This window comes from Idiotropiscis lumnitzeri, chromosome 13 (assembly GCF_059441095.1).
Source record: "Idiotropiscis lumnitzeri isolate Australia: NSW breed Sydney's pygmy pipehorse chromosome 13, RoL_Ilum_1.0, whole genome shotgun sequence".
Classification (NCBI taxonomy): domain Eukaryota; kingdom Metazoa; phylum Chordata; class Actinopteri; order Syngnathiformes; family Syngnathidae; genus Idiotropiscis; species Idiotropiscis lumnitzeri.
This window is the reverse complement of record NC_142403.1, coordinates 14,867,777-14,882,068: the sequence shown is the minus strand read 5'-3', so window position 1 is coordinate 14,882,068 and position 14,292 is coordinate 14,867,777. Positions and strand designations below refer to the sequence as shown.

Genomic DNA, 14,292 nt, shown 5'->3' with positions numbered 1-14,292 from the left:
TCCACAAAATGACAAACTTCTTTCACCAGGGAAAAAAGTTTGAGTCAATTTTCCAATCTCTGGTAATCAGCAGTAGAACATAAGTAAGTTCAAAGAAATTCAGCTGCTTTGCCCAAAATCCCGAGAAAAATTTTGCTTTTTGTGTGAACAAAAATATCAAGCTAAACAGTCACTTTAATCGTAATGTTTTTCTTTCGTGACCTCGTCATCCTCATCATATTTAGATCCTTGTATATATACTTTTTTTTTTTCATCAATGACACACATAATTCTGCTATCACAACACATGTGATATAAATACATAAATATTTTCCCTGGATGTATGCTTCAGGAGGGTCTTTTCTGTTCAAATTCAGGCTTGGAAACCACTGGAATCACAAACAGAACCGTGTAGATGGCAGAAGTGCACCGCTTTGGAGTTGGAATCAGAACTGCTTTTGAGTTGAGGATAAAGATCAGGTGGAGATTCTTGTCCAGTCAGAGTGATTAAGAGGGAGAGAAAGCCATGACAATAGGATAAGTATTAAAAATATGTTTCATGAGCTCTGTGTGATGTCATGATAGAGTCCCTTCCTGAAGTTCAGCATCTCCTGCAGGTTTTTACACTGCAACGCTCCGTGCATGGATATCAGTTTTATATCTTTGGGTAAGGTGAAGGCACGTCGCCCCAGGACTGCGTGCAACATGTTGAGCGATACAGAGAATGAGCGTTCTTGGTCCTCGCAAACAGGAAATAAACAAACGCTCCACAAACTACAGCTGGACACGTCACCGGAGAATCTTAAGTCACGGGAGTCCAGTCCCCAGAAGGACACGCAGGCTTCAAGAGTCACACCAAAAAGAGTCAAAGCTTCCATCGACTCCGAAGCTTTTACGCAGCGTTTCAAGTCGTCGTTAATTCCGAAGGCGACGGTGACGAAGCCAGTTTTGTCCCGCTGGGTCACGCACAGCGAATGCATAAAGACCCCATCGGGCACCGATGCACCAGAACTGACCCAGCAGTTGCTGACCACTGCATTCCGACCTACGGAAACTCCCTCGCCCAGTCTGGAGTACTCCACCACGGATCCGGCCCCCACGGAGCAACTCGGTCTTAGGATGCTGTGCATCACGCAGGATGCCGCATCTGCCTTTTCGTTCGGGTGCACACTGAAGGCAGAAAACAGGAGACCCAACTCGCTCGACAGGGCCTCATCCCTGGTCAGGTGGAAAAGATATTCCGCCGTGGTCCCGATGTGATAAAACTTGGAGTTATTCAGTAGGATCACGTTTAGGGGCGTACCCTGCAGGAGACGGAAAATCTTCTGGCGAATTTCCACCAGACCGTCGTCCTCTTTGGTGACGTTTGCCGTGTTGTGGGTATATTCTATGGAGGCCCGCGGGCCTAACGCTTGAAGGAAATCACCGTACGCGTCGATCTCGCACTCCAACAGTCCGACCCCTTTGAGCACACCGAGGAGATGCTGCGACGTATCAAAGTCCACATAGTAGGTACTGTCCGTGTACACAAACTCGGCGTCAGAATCGCTTCTTCTTTGACAAATGGCACCCATGTCTCGCATGGTATCGACGCTTGGTTTGTGAAGAAAGCGCAAGCAGCTTCTGTTCTCCATTTCCGACCATTCGGTGTCCTCACGCGGCTTCAAAACAAACACCCCGTGGGTGGTGCCGATGGACAGCGGCGAGGGGTGGGCTAAAGCGGTAAAGCCCGGCTTGTCGAACGCGACGCGCTCATCCGCGGCGATACTGTAGAGCTCAATGTCGTCCGCGCAGGTCACCAGCACGCCGGGCTTCATGCGAGAGGGGAAATCCACATACATGGCCAGCTTGAGCTCCAGCATCTGGTAGAGGGGCGCGCCCAGCGGCACGGCGGTGAAAATCTTCCCGAGCGCGCTAGCACTGGGCAGGCGCTGACTCGAGCCACCTGGGTGAACATTTAAGGATCAAAAACAGTTCACTATCTTGCGGGTAAGAGTCATTAGTCATGACTAATCCAGTGGCGGGCCGTGCATTTTGGAACGTGGACCTTCAGAGACTGCAACGATACGTTAAGACTCGAGTTTGTATCTCGATTTCGGAATCATGGTTCAGTGCCCATGATATGGGGATGTTTTGGGGTTTTTTTCACAAGAGATCTCCGTCTCAATTCTCAACCAGGCAGCCGAAATGCTTCAATATCAGTGACCCTAATAAGCTTGGGGGGTCTGAAATTTTAGGCATATTTTCTATGGCTAGTCATGTCTCCTCTCCTCTGGTCCTCTCTCCTCACATACAGTAGTCGAACTAGCCTTTGAGGTAGCTGCAGTTTAGTTCAAATCCGGTCGAACGACTGTCAAGAGAAAAATAATTGGATGAGGCTTGCCAAAGAAATTTAGCGCCAATCTCGATTTTGGATGGATGGGAGGTTACATCTTTGATCATTTAGAACAGGGGTGGGCAAACTTTTGGATTGGTGGGCCACAATGGGTTCTAAAATTTGACAGAGGGGCCGGACCAGGAACAGATGGATGGAGTGTTTTGGTAACTTGACCTCATCAGAGAAAATAAAATACATTTAATTTTAAATGGAAATGAACAAAAGCATTCCAACATGATATCTGTCTTTGACACACCACAGTATTTAGAAAATAAAACATTAACAACGTTTATTCATTTCATTTTTTTCAAGTTTGGCGGGCCAGATTAAAACATTTAACGGGCCGCATGTGGCCCCCGGGCCGTAATTTGCCCACGCCTGGTTTAGACGATCACGATTGTCAGTTTCAACACCGTATAGTTACACCACTGGATTTATCTCCAACCTGCATGGATCAGGATGACTCTCATCTTGCAAAGATTCTTGCCATAGATGTCACTGAGGTGTTGCAGAGCATAAAGAGTGGAGCCGCCGTTGCCTAAAAGTAAGCGTACATTCAATTTAGTACAAAAACGAATCAAAACAATCTACTTGTAGGCCAACTGGATTGCCAGCCAAACAAGTTTTAACGTTTATTCTTAAACCTACTGAAGACTGGCGTGAGCATCAACTAAAAACACTCATCAATTGAATACACACCTATTTTACATCCAGGTGGATCCGAGAAGACCTTGTAGTGAACACCAAGCGGTAGCTCTTTCCGGTCCACTTTTTCCTTAATCTGAAGCTCGTAGGCGTCTTTCTGCCTCTCATCCGCAGCGGTCACGACCACCACGTCCCAAAATTCATCGCATGCAACCTCTCGACCTTCAGGTGGATCACAAGGAACAATGTTATTGTTCTAAATCACGTGTCAAACTCACTCGGAAGATTTATTTATTGATAATGGGTTGGGTTGGTAGAGCCAAGATATGCACTTGCGCACCTGTGAGAATTTACAATATCGGTCTTTTTTTTTCTTCTTTTTGTGTGGTATTGAAAAAAAAAGTAAACAGCAACAAAAAACACGAGCCCGTAGATTGACAAACTTTCAACGATATACCGCCGCGATGGAAACAAGTTTAACAGCACTGTATCTAAAACACACTTGTACATTCGTGGAAGGGAGCTCGTGGAAAACTTACCGCGCAAACCGTTGAATTTTCTCAGTTTTTCTTTAGTTGCCATTTGCAACTTTTGGGAACAGTTTCGATTAATGTTGTCCATCTCGTATGTGTAAAAAGTAGCTTGAAATCAAGCCCGGACTTCTGTACGGTGACTAATTCCGGTTTTACTTCCGCGTACTTTGTCACGTGACCGCACTACGCCGCGAGCTTCTTAAACCCAAACGTTGAATAAAATAATTAGCGGAAATGGCTTGCGTAAAATTATTTAATTACTGTGAATTTTTTGACTATTTAACTATGTCAATTTTTAAATTAATATAAATACCCCAACCCCAAAAAAGGTATAAGGCTAAAATAGCAGCTCAACAACTGGAATAATCCACTTTATTCTAATTCCTCAAACACAATATGAATCAGAATGTTGTACGGTGGGCACATATTATTGCTATCAACATTTTTGTCTTACCCTGTAAATGAATAAAATAAAAAACAATTAACGTCAAGGTACCAGTGCATACTGTACTGTGATGTGAAGTGACCCGGCCAGTTGCGACAGACAGATGCAGGATGCCGAGCAAAGGCACCCAAATTCCTAAAATAGATCAGAGGGAACCCGGCACGCCACACAAGTGACAAGGGTAAATCTACTTTCCAGAGCGCCTTTTGTGTATCGCCTCTGTTTCAGACTTGGTATGATCCCATTGCAAAGATTTGTAAAAGGTGAGAGGCATGTGGCTTCATGCTTCTGCTGTGTGAAGCCCACCCAAGACAAAGCCAACTAAGCACCTGATTGCGCCTCTCGGGAGACCGCAAGAGCCAGAATAGGATTTGCGTTAATTAAATAATTGGTCATTTGAAATGTAATTTTTTTACAATAAAAAAATCATAATAAAAAAATAAATCTAAAGAGAATTATTTCATCCTTTTAAACAGTTCGTTTTATTTAAACCATCATTTCATAATCAATCATATTTCACTTTATAAATCATGTTTATATGTGAATGTTTTTCACTCACACTTATTGTTTCGGAGCACACAACAAAAATTGGGCAAATACGACAACAGTCCAACTTGTCTAATGTTTATTGTTGCAGTTGTATTAACGCAGCATCTCAAGAGAGCTACTTATGTTACGTCAAGTCATGCATAAACTACCAATGCAAACATAAAAATAACAATAACAATCACAAGCAGTAATTACAGCACTTGCCAGAAAAATAAAATGTCATAGGAAAATATTATATTAATTATTGCACAATTTCATTTTTCCAGAATTCCAGTCAGTTTTGACAAAACCATAAGAGGCTAACGATCCTTGCGCAATCTTGCGTAATATCCTATGCCTTTGAAACGAGTACCAGGTTTGACGACGCACACGCTGCACTTCCTTGGCCCTTTACAACAAATGCCCAAAAAGTAAAAACCGTAAAAACAAAGTGCCACTGTCACACACGTGTATTTCCGAAACACAATCTAAAAGAAAAAGAGACAATTCGGTACTACGGCTCCTTTTGGAGAGAAGGCGTATTCGCTGCATTTTTGGCCAGCGGCGTTGAAGTGGCCAAGCTGTCCTTATTGGCCTCAAGGAAGTCACTACAGGCGGAAAAAGCACTGTAAAAAGAGGAGGAGAGTCCAACAATGTCCGTCGAGATGTAAGGAAGAACACCTGGCGTGGCCTGATTGTAGTAGGTGACCTGAAAGCAAACACATTTTGATCGTGGTAAGAAGTAACCAAGTACAAACATTTTCTTTCTGGACTTAAGTCGATTTTGTATCTGTATAAGGTACTTACTGATTTTTCTGACGACGTTTTAGCTTTACGTACCATTTTTGAAAACAGAGATCTCTATTTTCTACTAGCCAAGGAGCATTAATGAGTGCCTTACCCAGTGAGAGCTGGATTTCGGCCTGTTTTACTGCCGCTTCTCCTCTCCTACCCCACAAATATTTTTTTCATTGTTTTTTTCATTATTTTTATGAACCGTGGGCTTGTGAAGCACTTGAAGACTCTTTTGTGATTGAAAAGTAGCTTAACTTTATTAGTTTTTTAAAGCTAGTTATAAAAGGCCCAGTTGATTCAGCTGGCGTTTTAAAAAACCCAAAAACGCACAAGCGAGTTGAAGGACACCATTGCGCATTGACAAATGCCCAAACAAGTTGCAAAACGAGTTGTTAACAAAGCTGTGCAGAAATGTGGGTGAGCAAAAGGCTGACAAATGTGGAACCTTGGTGACAGCGCTGGAGTCCTCCCAAATTGTGAAGCCGGCGCAGAGAACCTCTCCCCGGTCGTATTCGGCAGTCGGGGGGTGAGTGGGCAGTGTGACTGAGCGTAGCGCGAGCAGATACGGGTCCCTGCAAGACACAAAACAGGACAACACGATTCTTAAATCGGTGACAAGCAAAATAAGAGTACATTGATAATCATGTTTTTAGGATTGTGAGAAGACTCTCTGACTTTCTGACGATGAGATTGAAATAAGGCCAATATCAGCTCGATAACGACCCGTGGTTTTTATGACGCGATATGTGTCCCAACATACCTGACATCACATGGTTTCCTACAAGACGCCAGCAAGATAAAGTCCTGACCTTTGCCCCCTTTTCGGATGGAGGGCGTCTTAACACGATAAATGGTGTCGTCCTCGTCTGCCTGCGTGATCACCTCACACGCCCTGCAGGAAACATAACACATCAGAATACAATTCCGATAATTGATTCATTTAAAAATTATATGATGACTAAAATGATGTATTTTTTTGGTCACGTAACGACCACCGCAAAAAAGATATTAAATACAAGCAGATTGTTTGACACTACATGGTCTTTCAATATTTGTTGTAGTGGAGAAATTCAGCAAGTGACTGACTGATAATGGCGGTCCCACTCTTTTCTCCTCGTGAGATCGGAGAGCAGGTGGAACGTCTGCTCGGCCGAGACGCTCACGTTCATCTCCACTTTGAAGCACAGCGTCTGGTTCTCCTCTAGCGTGTACAGTCGGACCTACACATAGGATTCGGTACTTCAGGTTGAGCCTGATTTAATTTATTTATTTATTTATTTTTATATATATATATATATATATATTTTTTTTTTTTTTTTTAATATCAAAATACTCACTTTGTTTTTTTCTGAGGTCAACACCCAGTTGTTTATGGTGCCCATCAGTTTCAGAGCAGAGACATTATTGTAGCTCAAGTACATCTGAAGAAGCAAAGGATGCAAGAAAGCCGGGTTGTCAAATACAAATATCCAGGCACAACCATCTATGTAATAACTTTAAAAAGTAAAAAAAAAAGCATTTTTTGAACAAAAGCCCAAAACTAAAAAGAACAAATCAATTTAGCAAGAAACAAAGAAGGCACATTTTATGAGCTTGAGTGGGCTTTAAAAAAAAAAAAAAATAAATAAATAAAACTATGCAGTGCATTTCATTTGGCCCTCAGGCCATTATAAAGCCGGCATATGGAGGCAATCTACAACATCACACAAGCGGAGTCTTTAGAATGACTCATACCTGGTTACTTGGATCCCAGGGTACAGACAGCGGCACTTCGTTTTGCTTGCAAGAGATGATGTATTTCCTGCAGACACAAGAAAACATTTACTGTAAATTCCAGCAGTGGCGGGAAGTAACAGAGTACAAATACTGGATTGTACACTTACAGTATGTAGCGCTACATTACTGAGCTGTTACTTTTGTTCTAATTAATATCGTATTTAAGTACTTTTAATAGGTCTCTCTCACACTCACAAAAAATCCTCTCACACAGACAAAAAAAAAACTTTCACTCATATAAAAAGTCCTCCTCCACACGCTCCATAAAAACTCTCAAAAACTCCTTATAAAATGCGACACCCACAAAAATGTTCCACCTCACCAAAAACTTTCACTCATCCAAATACTCACACACCAAAATACCTCTCACAAACTCACCCCCGAAAAAAAACACTCTCACATTCAAACACCAATAATTCTCTCACGCTTAAGTATCTTTACTTCTCTGTCCAGACCGTGTGTGTGCACGTTTGCCCACCTCTGCATTCCAGAAACAAAAGCAAGACCTAAGCAACATGAAAACATTCTTGCAGTGGTTCCAACATTTGACTGAATAAATATGCGATTAGAACGGAGGCCGGCCGCTCGAGAGCGCAACAATAAGCGTATTATGCCTGGTGAGCTCTGCTCAGCGGTAACATTCTGTGCTGACGACTCACGTGCTGTTATGTGTGCACCAATGTTCCCTCGAACAAACAAACTCCCCGAGCATCCCTCGGACCACAGTGCGCAACATCAGATATGCACATGGCGGCCAAACGAGTACCACACCTGTTATATGATGAAGATGTTACGAAAACATTCAAACCGTCGACATATGAAAATAGAACAAATTATTGAATAGAAATTTGTGATCAAATCAGCCCTATTTAAAAAATAAATAAATAACCATCATTTCAAGCATGATTTATTAAGTCTCAATCGAATATTGTTTCAAAATGGTCCTACATTATCCACTCATAAATAACTAAAATCATCTCTCTCTCATTTTCTCGCACTCATTTTCTCTCTCTCTACGTGTCTCTCACTCTGTCTTCTCTTGTCTTCTTTCTCAGGGCTTGTCTTTCTCTCTCACTTCTTTTTCTCTCTGGGGTTGTGTCTCTCGCTTTGTCACTCTCAAAGTGTATTTTTCTCCCACTCTCAGAAACTCTCTCTCTCTTAGATCTTTTTCTCTCTCTCATGCTCTCTCTCTCTCAGGCTCTCTCTCTCTCAGTGTCTCTGTCTCTTCTCTCTCATGTGGTCGCTCTTTGTCTCTCTAGTATCTCAAAGAACTCGTAAACGGGAGCACTCACAAGTCAAGGTACCACTGTACTGACTCAACTTCATTCTTGTGAAAACATCCTCCGCCAAGATGGTTGCTGAGTTTTTCCACTCACCTATCAAGGCGGATCTTCTTCCTTGCAATAGCCTCTTGATAACGCCGTTTGCCGTCCTGTAAAACATTAGTTGCATAACCACGGCGGTGCAAAGTTATGTATTTACATCTACCTGAAGCACTAGTCTACATTTACACCCTAAATTGTAATATTTGTGCCGTGAAACGTTATTAACTTATTGTTTTTTAACTTATACTTGGCACAGTTGCATGCTGTTTGTATAATATTGATGCTTTCTAAAATCCTAACTGACAGTGGTGGTCTTAAAAGGTGGATTAAGTCGGGTAAGTCCTTCTCACAACATGACAACCCAATATGGCTGACTCACCACAGGCTCAGGTCTTATTCGAGGCAGCGTGCGTGGCTTCCGATCGGCATCCAATACCTCAAAAGTCATAAAGGCACTATTTATATGACGCTGAGGCTCTCCACCCTGGTAGGCCTCAGCACACACTCCAACCTCCATGCTGCAACATAAGAAAGTGGAGACGAGAGAGATTAAAGTTTTCGAGAAGGGAAGTCAAAGTAACTGAGATAAAGTGGTCGCAAAGGTGTGCACACACTCTTTTAACTGGGAAAGTGGCTGTGTTGAATATTAACCAATCAAATTCAAGCGATTTACCCCCAAAAAAGTTTGGATGCTCTAGTAGGCTTTTTCTGAAAGTAAACAACGCTGAAATAATTTTCCTAGCCATTTTCTCAATCGCGCCACCTCGGTCAGGGTTTGTTTTAAGTAGTGTCATCGGAGCTACTGCCATCCCGAAGTACAGGTGACGTCATTGTGAAAAGGTTTATTGTGACGTCATATTGGGGAGAGACTGACCTGTGCTTGAAGGCGTTGTTCACGATGGACTTTAGTACCAGTCGGTCACCGATGTGAGATGGGCCGCGGAAATGGAACATGTCAATGCTCCTCAAAGTGGGATGGGCGTTACACAAGCGGCTATTATTGACGAGGAGAGAGACAATTATCAATTAAAAACCATAATATAAACTCCTCGTCAGTTTTAACTCATTCGCTGCCAGGAGAGTAAAAAATAAAAATAAAAAAAATGTTAAAAAAGAAATGGATCTTTGACGTCTTTAGCCGTCAATGGTAGTAAATGAGTTAAGGAACTTCAGGGGGAGTGATAAATAAACAGCTTGAATATGTTTAGAAGTTAAACCATATACGATTTTAAAAGAGGGCTCCCTCTCTCCCTCCACCCCCCCCGCCTCTCTCTCTCTCTCACATACAAAATTTCATCAAGCGTTAAATCGAGGTTTAATCCGCATATACAGTACCTAGCCGAAATAGTGGCTACATTTTCCATCCAAGCCATGATCTGGCCTCCGAAGGTGCTGACTTGATGGTTGGCATGGGGCGGCAGCACCAGCTCCACACTCTCCACTCGAGTGCGCTCGGCCGGCACGGCGTCCTGGTACTCTTGGAATTCTCCTGTGGCAAAAGAACAACATTCCAGCAGGTGAAGATTAATGGCCAAGCGGCACGTTGGGAAACCTCAAAGAATACAATGGAATGCCTTTATTGCCGATGCAAGCAAATTGGGAGGGGGGGTGTATACCCAGTTGCGCCGTGCTGCTGCTCAGCAGATCTGTGATGATCTCGGCGTGAATGAGCCTCATCCTCCTCCGCTCTGCTGCCAGGCTGTACTCCATCTGCTCCATTTGTGTTTGAGGGCTCAGCTGCTTCAGTTGCACCTGTAATGGCACATTTGAACGGGACTCGGGGCCAGCGACAGGTACATGTGATGGATAAAAGTGTTGGGACATGCGTCGACTCAGGAGGGGTTCTGCAACTTTTCAGGGTGTCAGAACCAATTACAAGGTTGGATTTCCTTCCCCTTTGTCAATTAAACAGAACTACTGTAACATGTGCATTGTTGATTGAAATATCTGCCTTGAGATACAAATAAAAAATTTTTGGCCACACTCATAACACAAAACACTTGACTTTCAATCATCTTTTCCACATAAAATAAATGGAAATGCTATTACGGTAATCCATTCTAGTTTTATAAACCTAATAAAAAATGCCCTTTTGTCATATTATACTTGAACGAATTAGATAAGCAAATGATTAAACCGTTTTTGTAACGTATTTTTTTTCGCTTCATTCAATGGACATTGTGCTGCTTCTGGTTTTGGCAACCTGCGGTCAGGGAAACAAAGGCATAGTGACGATCATAACTGCTCTCAGTGAGCTGCAGTAATAGTAGTCATCCTTTGCAGAGGATAAAGAATATATGCTTGAGAGTATTGCTTTATTGTATGTCTACATATACTTACTTAAAGGGTTATAATTGCTTGTTAGCATTATGCTGAATAGACCTTTAAGGCAAAGCTACAGTATGAGGTTGTTTTGAACACATTTTTTTAAATTTATTTTAGGTTTAGTTTGACAGTATACTTCAACTGGGAGTGGCACAAAACATTTTGAGGCCTCTTTTTTGAAGACATGTTCCTCAGCTGCTGCTTTCAGTGAGTCGAGTTACGCTCACTGACACATGTGTCTATGTCTCAATATTTTTGCCCGCATCTCCTCAAATACCTTGCCCGTTTCCGTTCTCCTGGCCACAAAGGTGGCGAAGGCTTGACAAACCCTCCAGTGAGTGTCAGTGTAGAGGTCCTCGCATGTCACCATTATGCCGACCTAAATGGTAAAAAAAATTCTAATTAAAAAAATTAAGGTATGATATAACTTGAATATTTTCAATTGTAAAAAAAAAAAAAAAAAAAAAATCAGTAATAACCACCAACCTCCATACTGGATGTGAAGGCTCTATTGACTTTGGCTATGATGGTGACTACATTTCCCACCCTGGAACACACACACACGCTTACAATCAACATGGAGCGGTGATGATGCTATCAACATAGGATAGGCTGCTTATCTTAGCTTATCTCCGAAGCATGTGACAACAGTATGGAAGTCATTTCATTGTCCCGCGTGTCACTAAGTGTTGCTGGCATAGGGTAGATTTCAAACCAGTTCAGTGAAATTGGATGATTTCCCACGGTCCATTGAGGAGCCACGGCACAGTAGTTGCGAACGACTGGATCGGCTACGGGTTCAGTTCTTACCCGATGGTGTGTTCAAAGTGGATGTCATCGACAGACGCGGTGACGCAGGAGCAGCCAGCATGACGCTCAGCTGTGAAGAGAGATTAGTTTCGGTCATCATAAGAGCTGAAAAATTACACGGATTCAAATCAACATCGCAATGTGGAAGAATTTTTTTTTTTTTTTTACAGCGCAAAGGTTACATTTGGAGGCATTGTAGAAGAATGTTTTGTCACTTATTGTAGCACACCTTTGTATTCAGTTTTATTTAAAGTCTTTTTAATTAATTCGATTTAAAATAGATCTTTTGTTGAATTTCTATTGTGTATGCATAATTGGAGAGATTTCTTTTTTAATCATCTTATTTTGGGGCATTCTGAGGTTACATTGAAAATGTATGAGACTTTTTCAAATCCATTTCATCCAAAGCGGTTCATTTATTCACAGTGCATACTCCTGCACCTTTTAAGTGAGTGCATTAGAGTTACACTTGAATGATGTTGCATTTTGAGCTCCGCTGCGTGCTGAAAATACCAGGAAGGAGGAGTACAAAGTGCAAAAAAAAAAAAAAAGCGATAGGTTACATTTGTTCATTGTCTTATCAGTTTCATGCTTTTTTAAAATGCATTCATCCATTTTTCACTACATTAATTGTCCCCATTCACACATACGGACAATTAACAGTTTTAATGTGGATGTTTTAGGAACGCGACATTAAGCTGGAGATGCTGGTTACTACAGCACACGTGGTCGACTGATTAATTGGCTTGTATTAGCCCTTTTAAAATTGGCAAAAAAAAAAACTCTAATTTTTTTTGTCGATTTTACACATTAAAACAGAAGACATACACATTACAACATTCCGAATCCAAAAAGGAAAATCGGCAAAAAAACAAATCAAAAATCAAATGATTTTTGCTGATTTTTCTCTCGGTTGCAAATTGAGCAAATACTTAAGGACAAAGAAACTAATTTAAAACTAATTAAACGCTCTACCGGCAAACGTTAATGGACCAAAACATAAGTTATTTTATTCATGATATGTTTTTATTAAATTAATCAGCAGATTGATCGGTTATCGGAATTGTATTCTGCCAACTATTGGAATCGGCTTAAAAAATAATAAATTATCGGTGAGGCCCTAAATTTAATTACGATTTGCCCACCTGAAAGGCAGGCCGTGGAGTCCATCCATTTGAGCAGCTGACCGGCGCTCAGCTCGCCGCAGTGATTGGAGTGGCAAGGCAGCACAATCTGACTCATCGTGACTTCCGTGGGGTTCCTGTACGCCTCGCCGATCTCCACCGTCACGCCGGACCCTTTCCCCTCTTCCGACATCATGACTCACCGCTGCGCAGACAGGAGACACGCGTGGGTGGGTCATAGCTGAGTCAGCGAACGCAACATTGCAATTACGGTCAATGGCCGAATTTTTTTACTTTTAACTCACTTCACAACAAACAGCAGTATGGTAGATGGTGAACAATTCTTCAACATTCTTTAACGTTTAATGTCAAACTAAACTTAAAGAGAATATTATACATTGCTATGTCATTAAAACAACCACATAGCTTTGCCCATTTAGCTAACAAACAATGCAAAATGCCATGGATGGACTAACAAGTAGTGTAGGAGTTGCAGTATTATAACGCCTTAAGTAACGGATATTTGAACAAGAATAGTGGCGCAACACATGTAGACAGATATAATAATGCTCTCATTGTTATAATATCATATTTATAAATCCATCCATCCATTATCTTATCCGCTTCTCCACACAAGCGTCGCGGCGGGGGGGTGCTAGAGCCTATCCCACCTATCTTCAGGTACACCCTGAACTGGTTGCCAGCCAATTGCAGGGCACACAATGACGTACATCATAATTATAAATAACATTAAAATAGATAATGAGCTTTTCTTTGTTAAAATAAACCATTTTACACATTTTACATTAGTGGTGGTTGTTCAAGACACAATTGTAAGAAATTACCTGCATTACCTATAAGCGAAATTAGACTATTTTAAAAACGTTTTTTTTCTCCACTTTGATTGCAGCATCTATATGTTGCCATGTGAATCTAATCTGGGTTCTCAGAATCAATAGTTCTGATCCATGTAAATAAAATCATTTTAGCGATGGAAAACACGTTTGGAGCAATCTCCACAAATTAAACATTTAATAATCAGAATCTCTGCTGAGTATGATGTATTTGATTGACATTTTGTTGATGTTTTTGTCATTAAATTAGACCAAAATTGCTAGTGAACTACATTTTCACCTCATCAACTAATAACATGACCTAAAATGTGTCCTTTCAATACAAAAGTTTGCAATAGCTGATTAAAAACTAACGATCCTGCGTCACAATCCAAAGGCATTTCATTCCTAAATTCTCATTTGCATGTTGGCACTTGTGATGTTCTCTTTCCAAAATTCCAGAGCTGCGACACAAGATTAGTTGCAATAAGATGCAACGACGAGGTCTTGAATTTTGTGTTATCCTTGCAATGACCTTTCATGAATTGTATTAAGGTGTTTAACTTTGTAAACACTCGAAGCTTGAGGGTATGTTTAACTCCGGAGAGAAGTTAAAAGACACTTACCGATATTGAAAGAGGGACTTTGGCTTTGGAAGGTGAGTTGACGGTCCTTCAAAAGTGTGGAAAAGCGGGTAGGAAAAAGCAAACGGCAACCCGGAAGGGGGTTCTTTTTCATTTCCCCATTCTTAAATAACAACACACACACTCGAAATCACACTCGCCACTCGAGGGGAG

At 41.6% G+C, this 14,292-nt stretch overlaps 2 protein-coding genes across 2 annotated transcripts; both read right to left on the bottom strand.

The window, feature by feature from the left end:
• Positions 1-15: 15 nt before the first annotated feature.
• On the bottom strand, positions 16-3,690 carry fpgt (fucose-1-phosphate guanylyltransferase). Its single transcript, XM_088312572.1, has 4 exons — positions 3,541-3,690; positions 3,056-3,223; positions 2,802-2,894; positions 16-1,924 (listed from the first exon to the last, which is right to left on the bottom strand). Exons 1-4 carry the CDS (start codon positions 3,620-3,622, stop codon positions 537-539), a joined length of 1,731 nt encoding a protein of 576 aa, XP_088168698.1. The 5' UTR covers positions 3,623-3,690; the 3' UTR covers positions 16-536.
• Positions 3,691-4,589: 899 nt separating this feature from the next.
• Positions 4,590-14,292, bottom strand: acot11b (acyl-CoA thioesterase 11b). Its single transcript, XM_088312571.1, has 16 exons — positions 14,122-14,292; positions 12,684-12,867; positions 11,539-11,608; positions 11,215-11,275; positions 11,006-11,107; positions 10,020-10,155; positions 9,739-9,892; positions 9,278-9,397; positions 8,783-8,921; positions 8,455-8,510; positions 7,037-7,103; positions 6,640-6,723; positions 6,389-6,522; positions 6,063-6,194; positions 5,748-5,874; positions 4,590-5,216 (listed from the first exon to the last, which is right to left on the bottom strand). Exons 2-16 carry the CDS (start codon positions 12,856-12,858, stop codon positions 5,022-5,024), a joined length of 1,752 nt encoding a protein of 583 aa, XP_088168697.1. The 5' UTR covers positions 12,859-12,867; positions 14,122-14,292; the 3' UTR covers positions 4,590-5,021.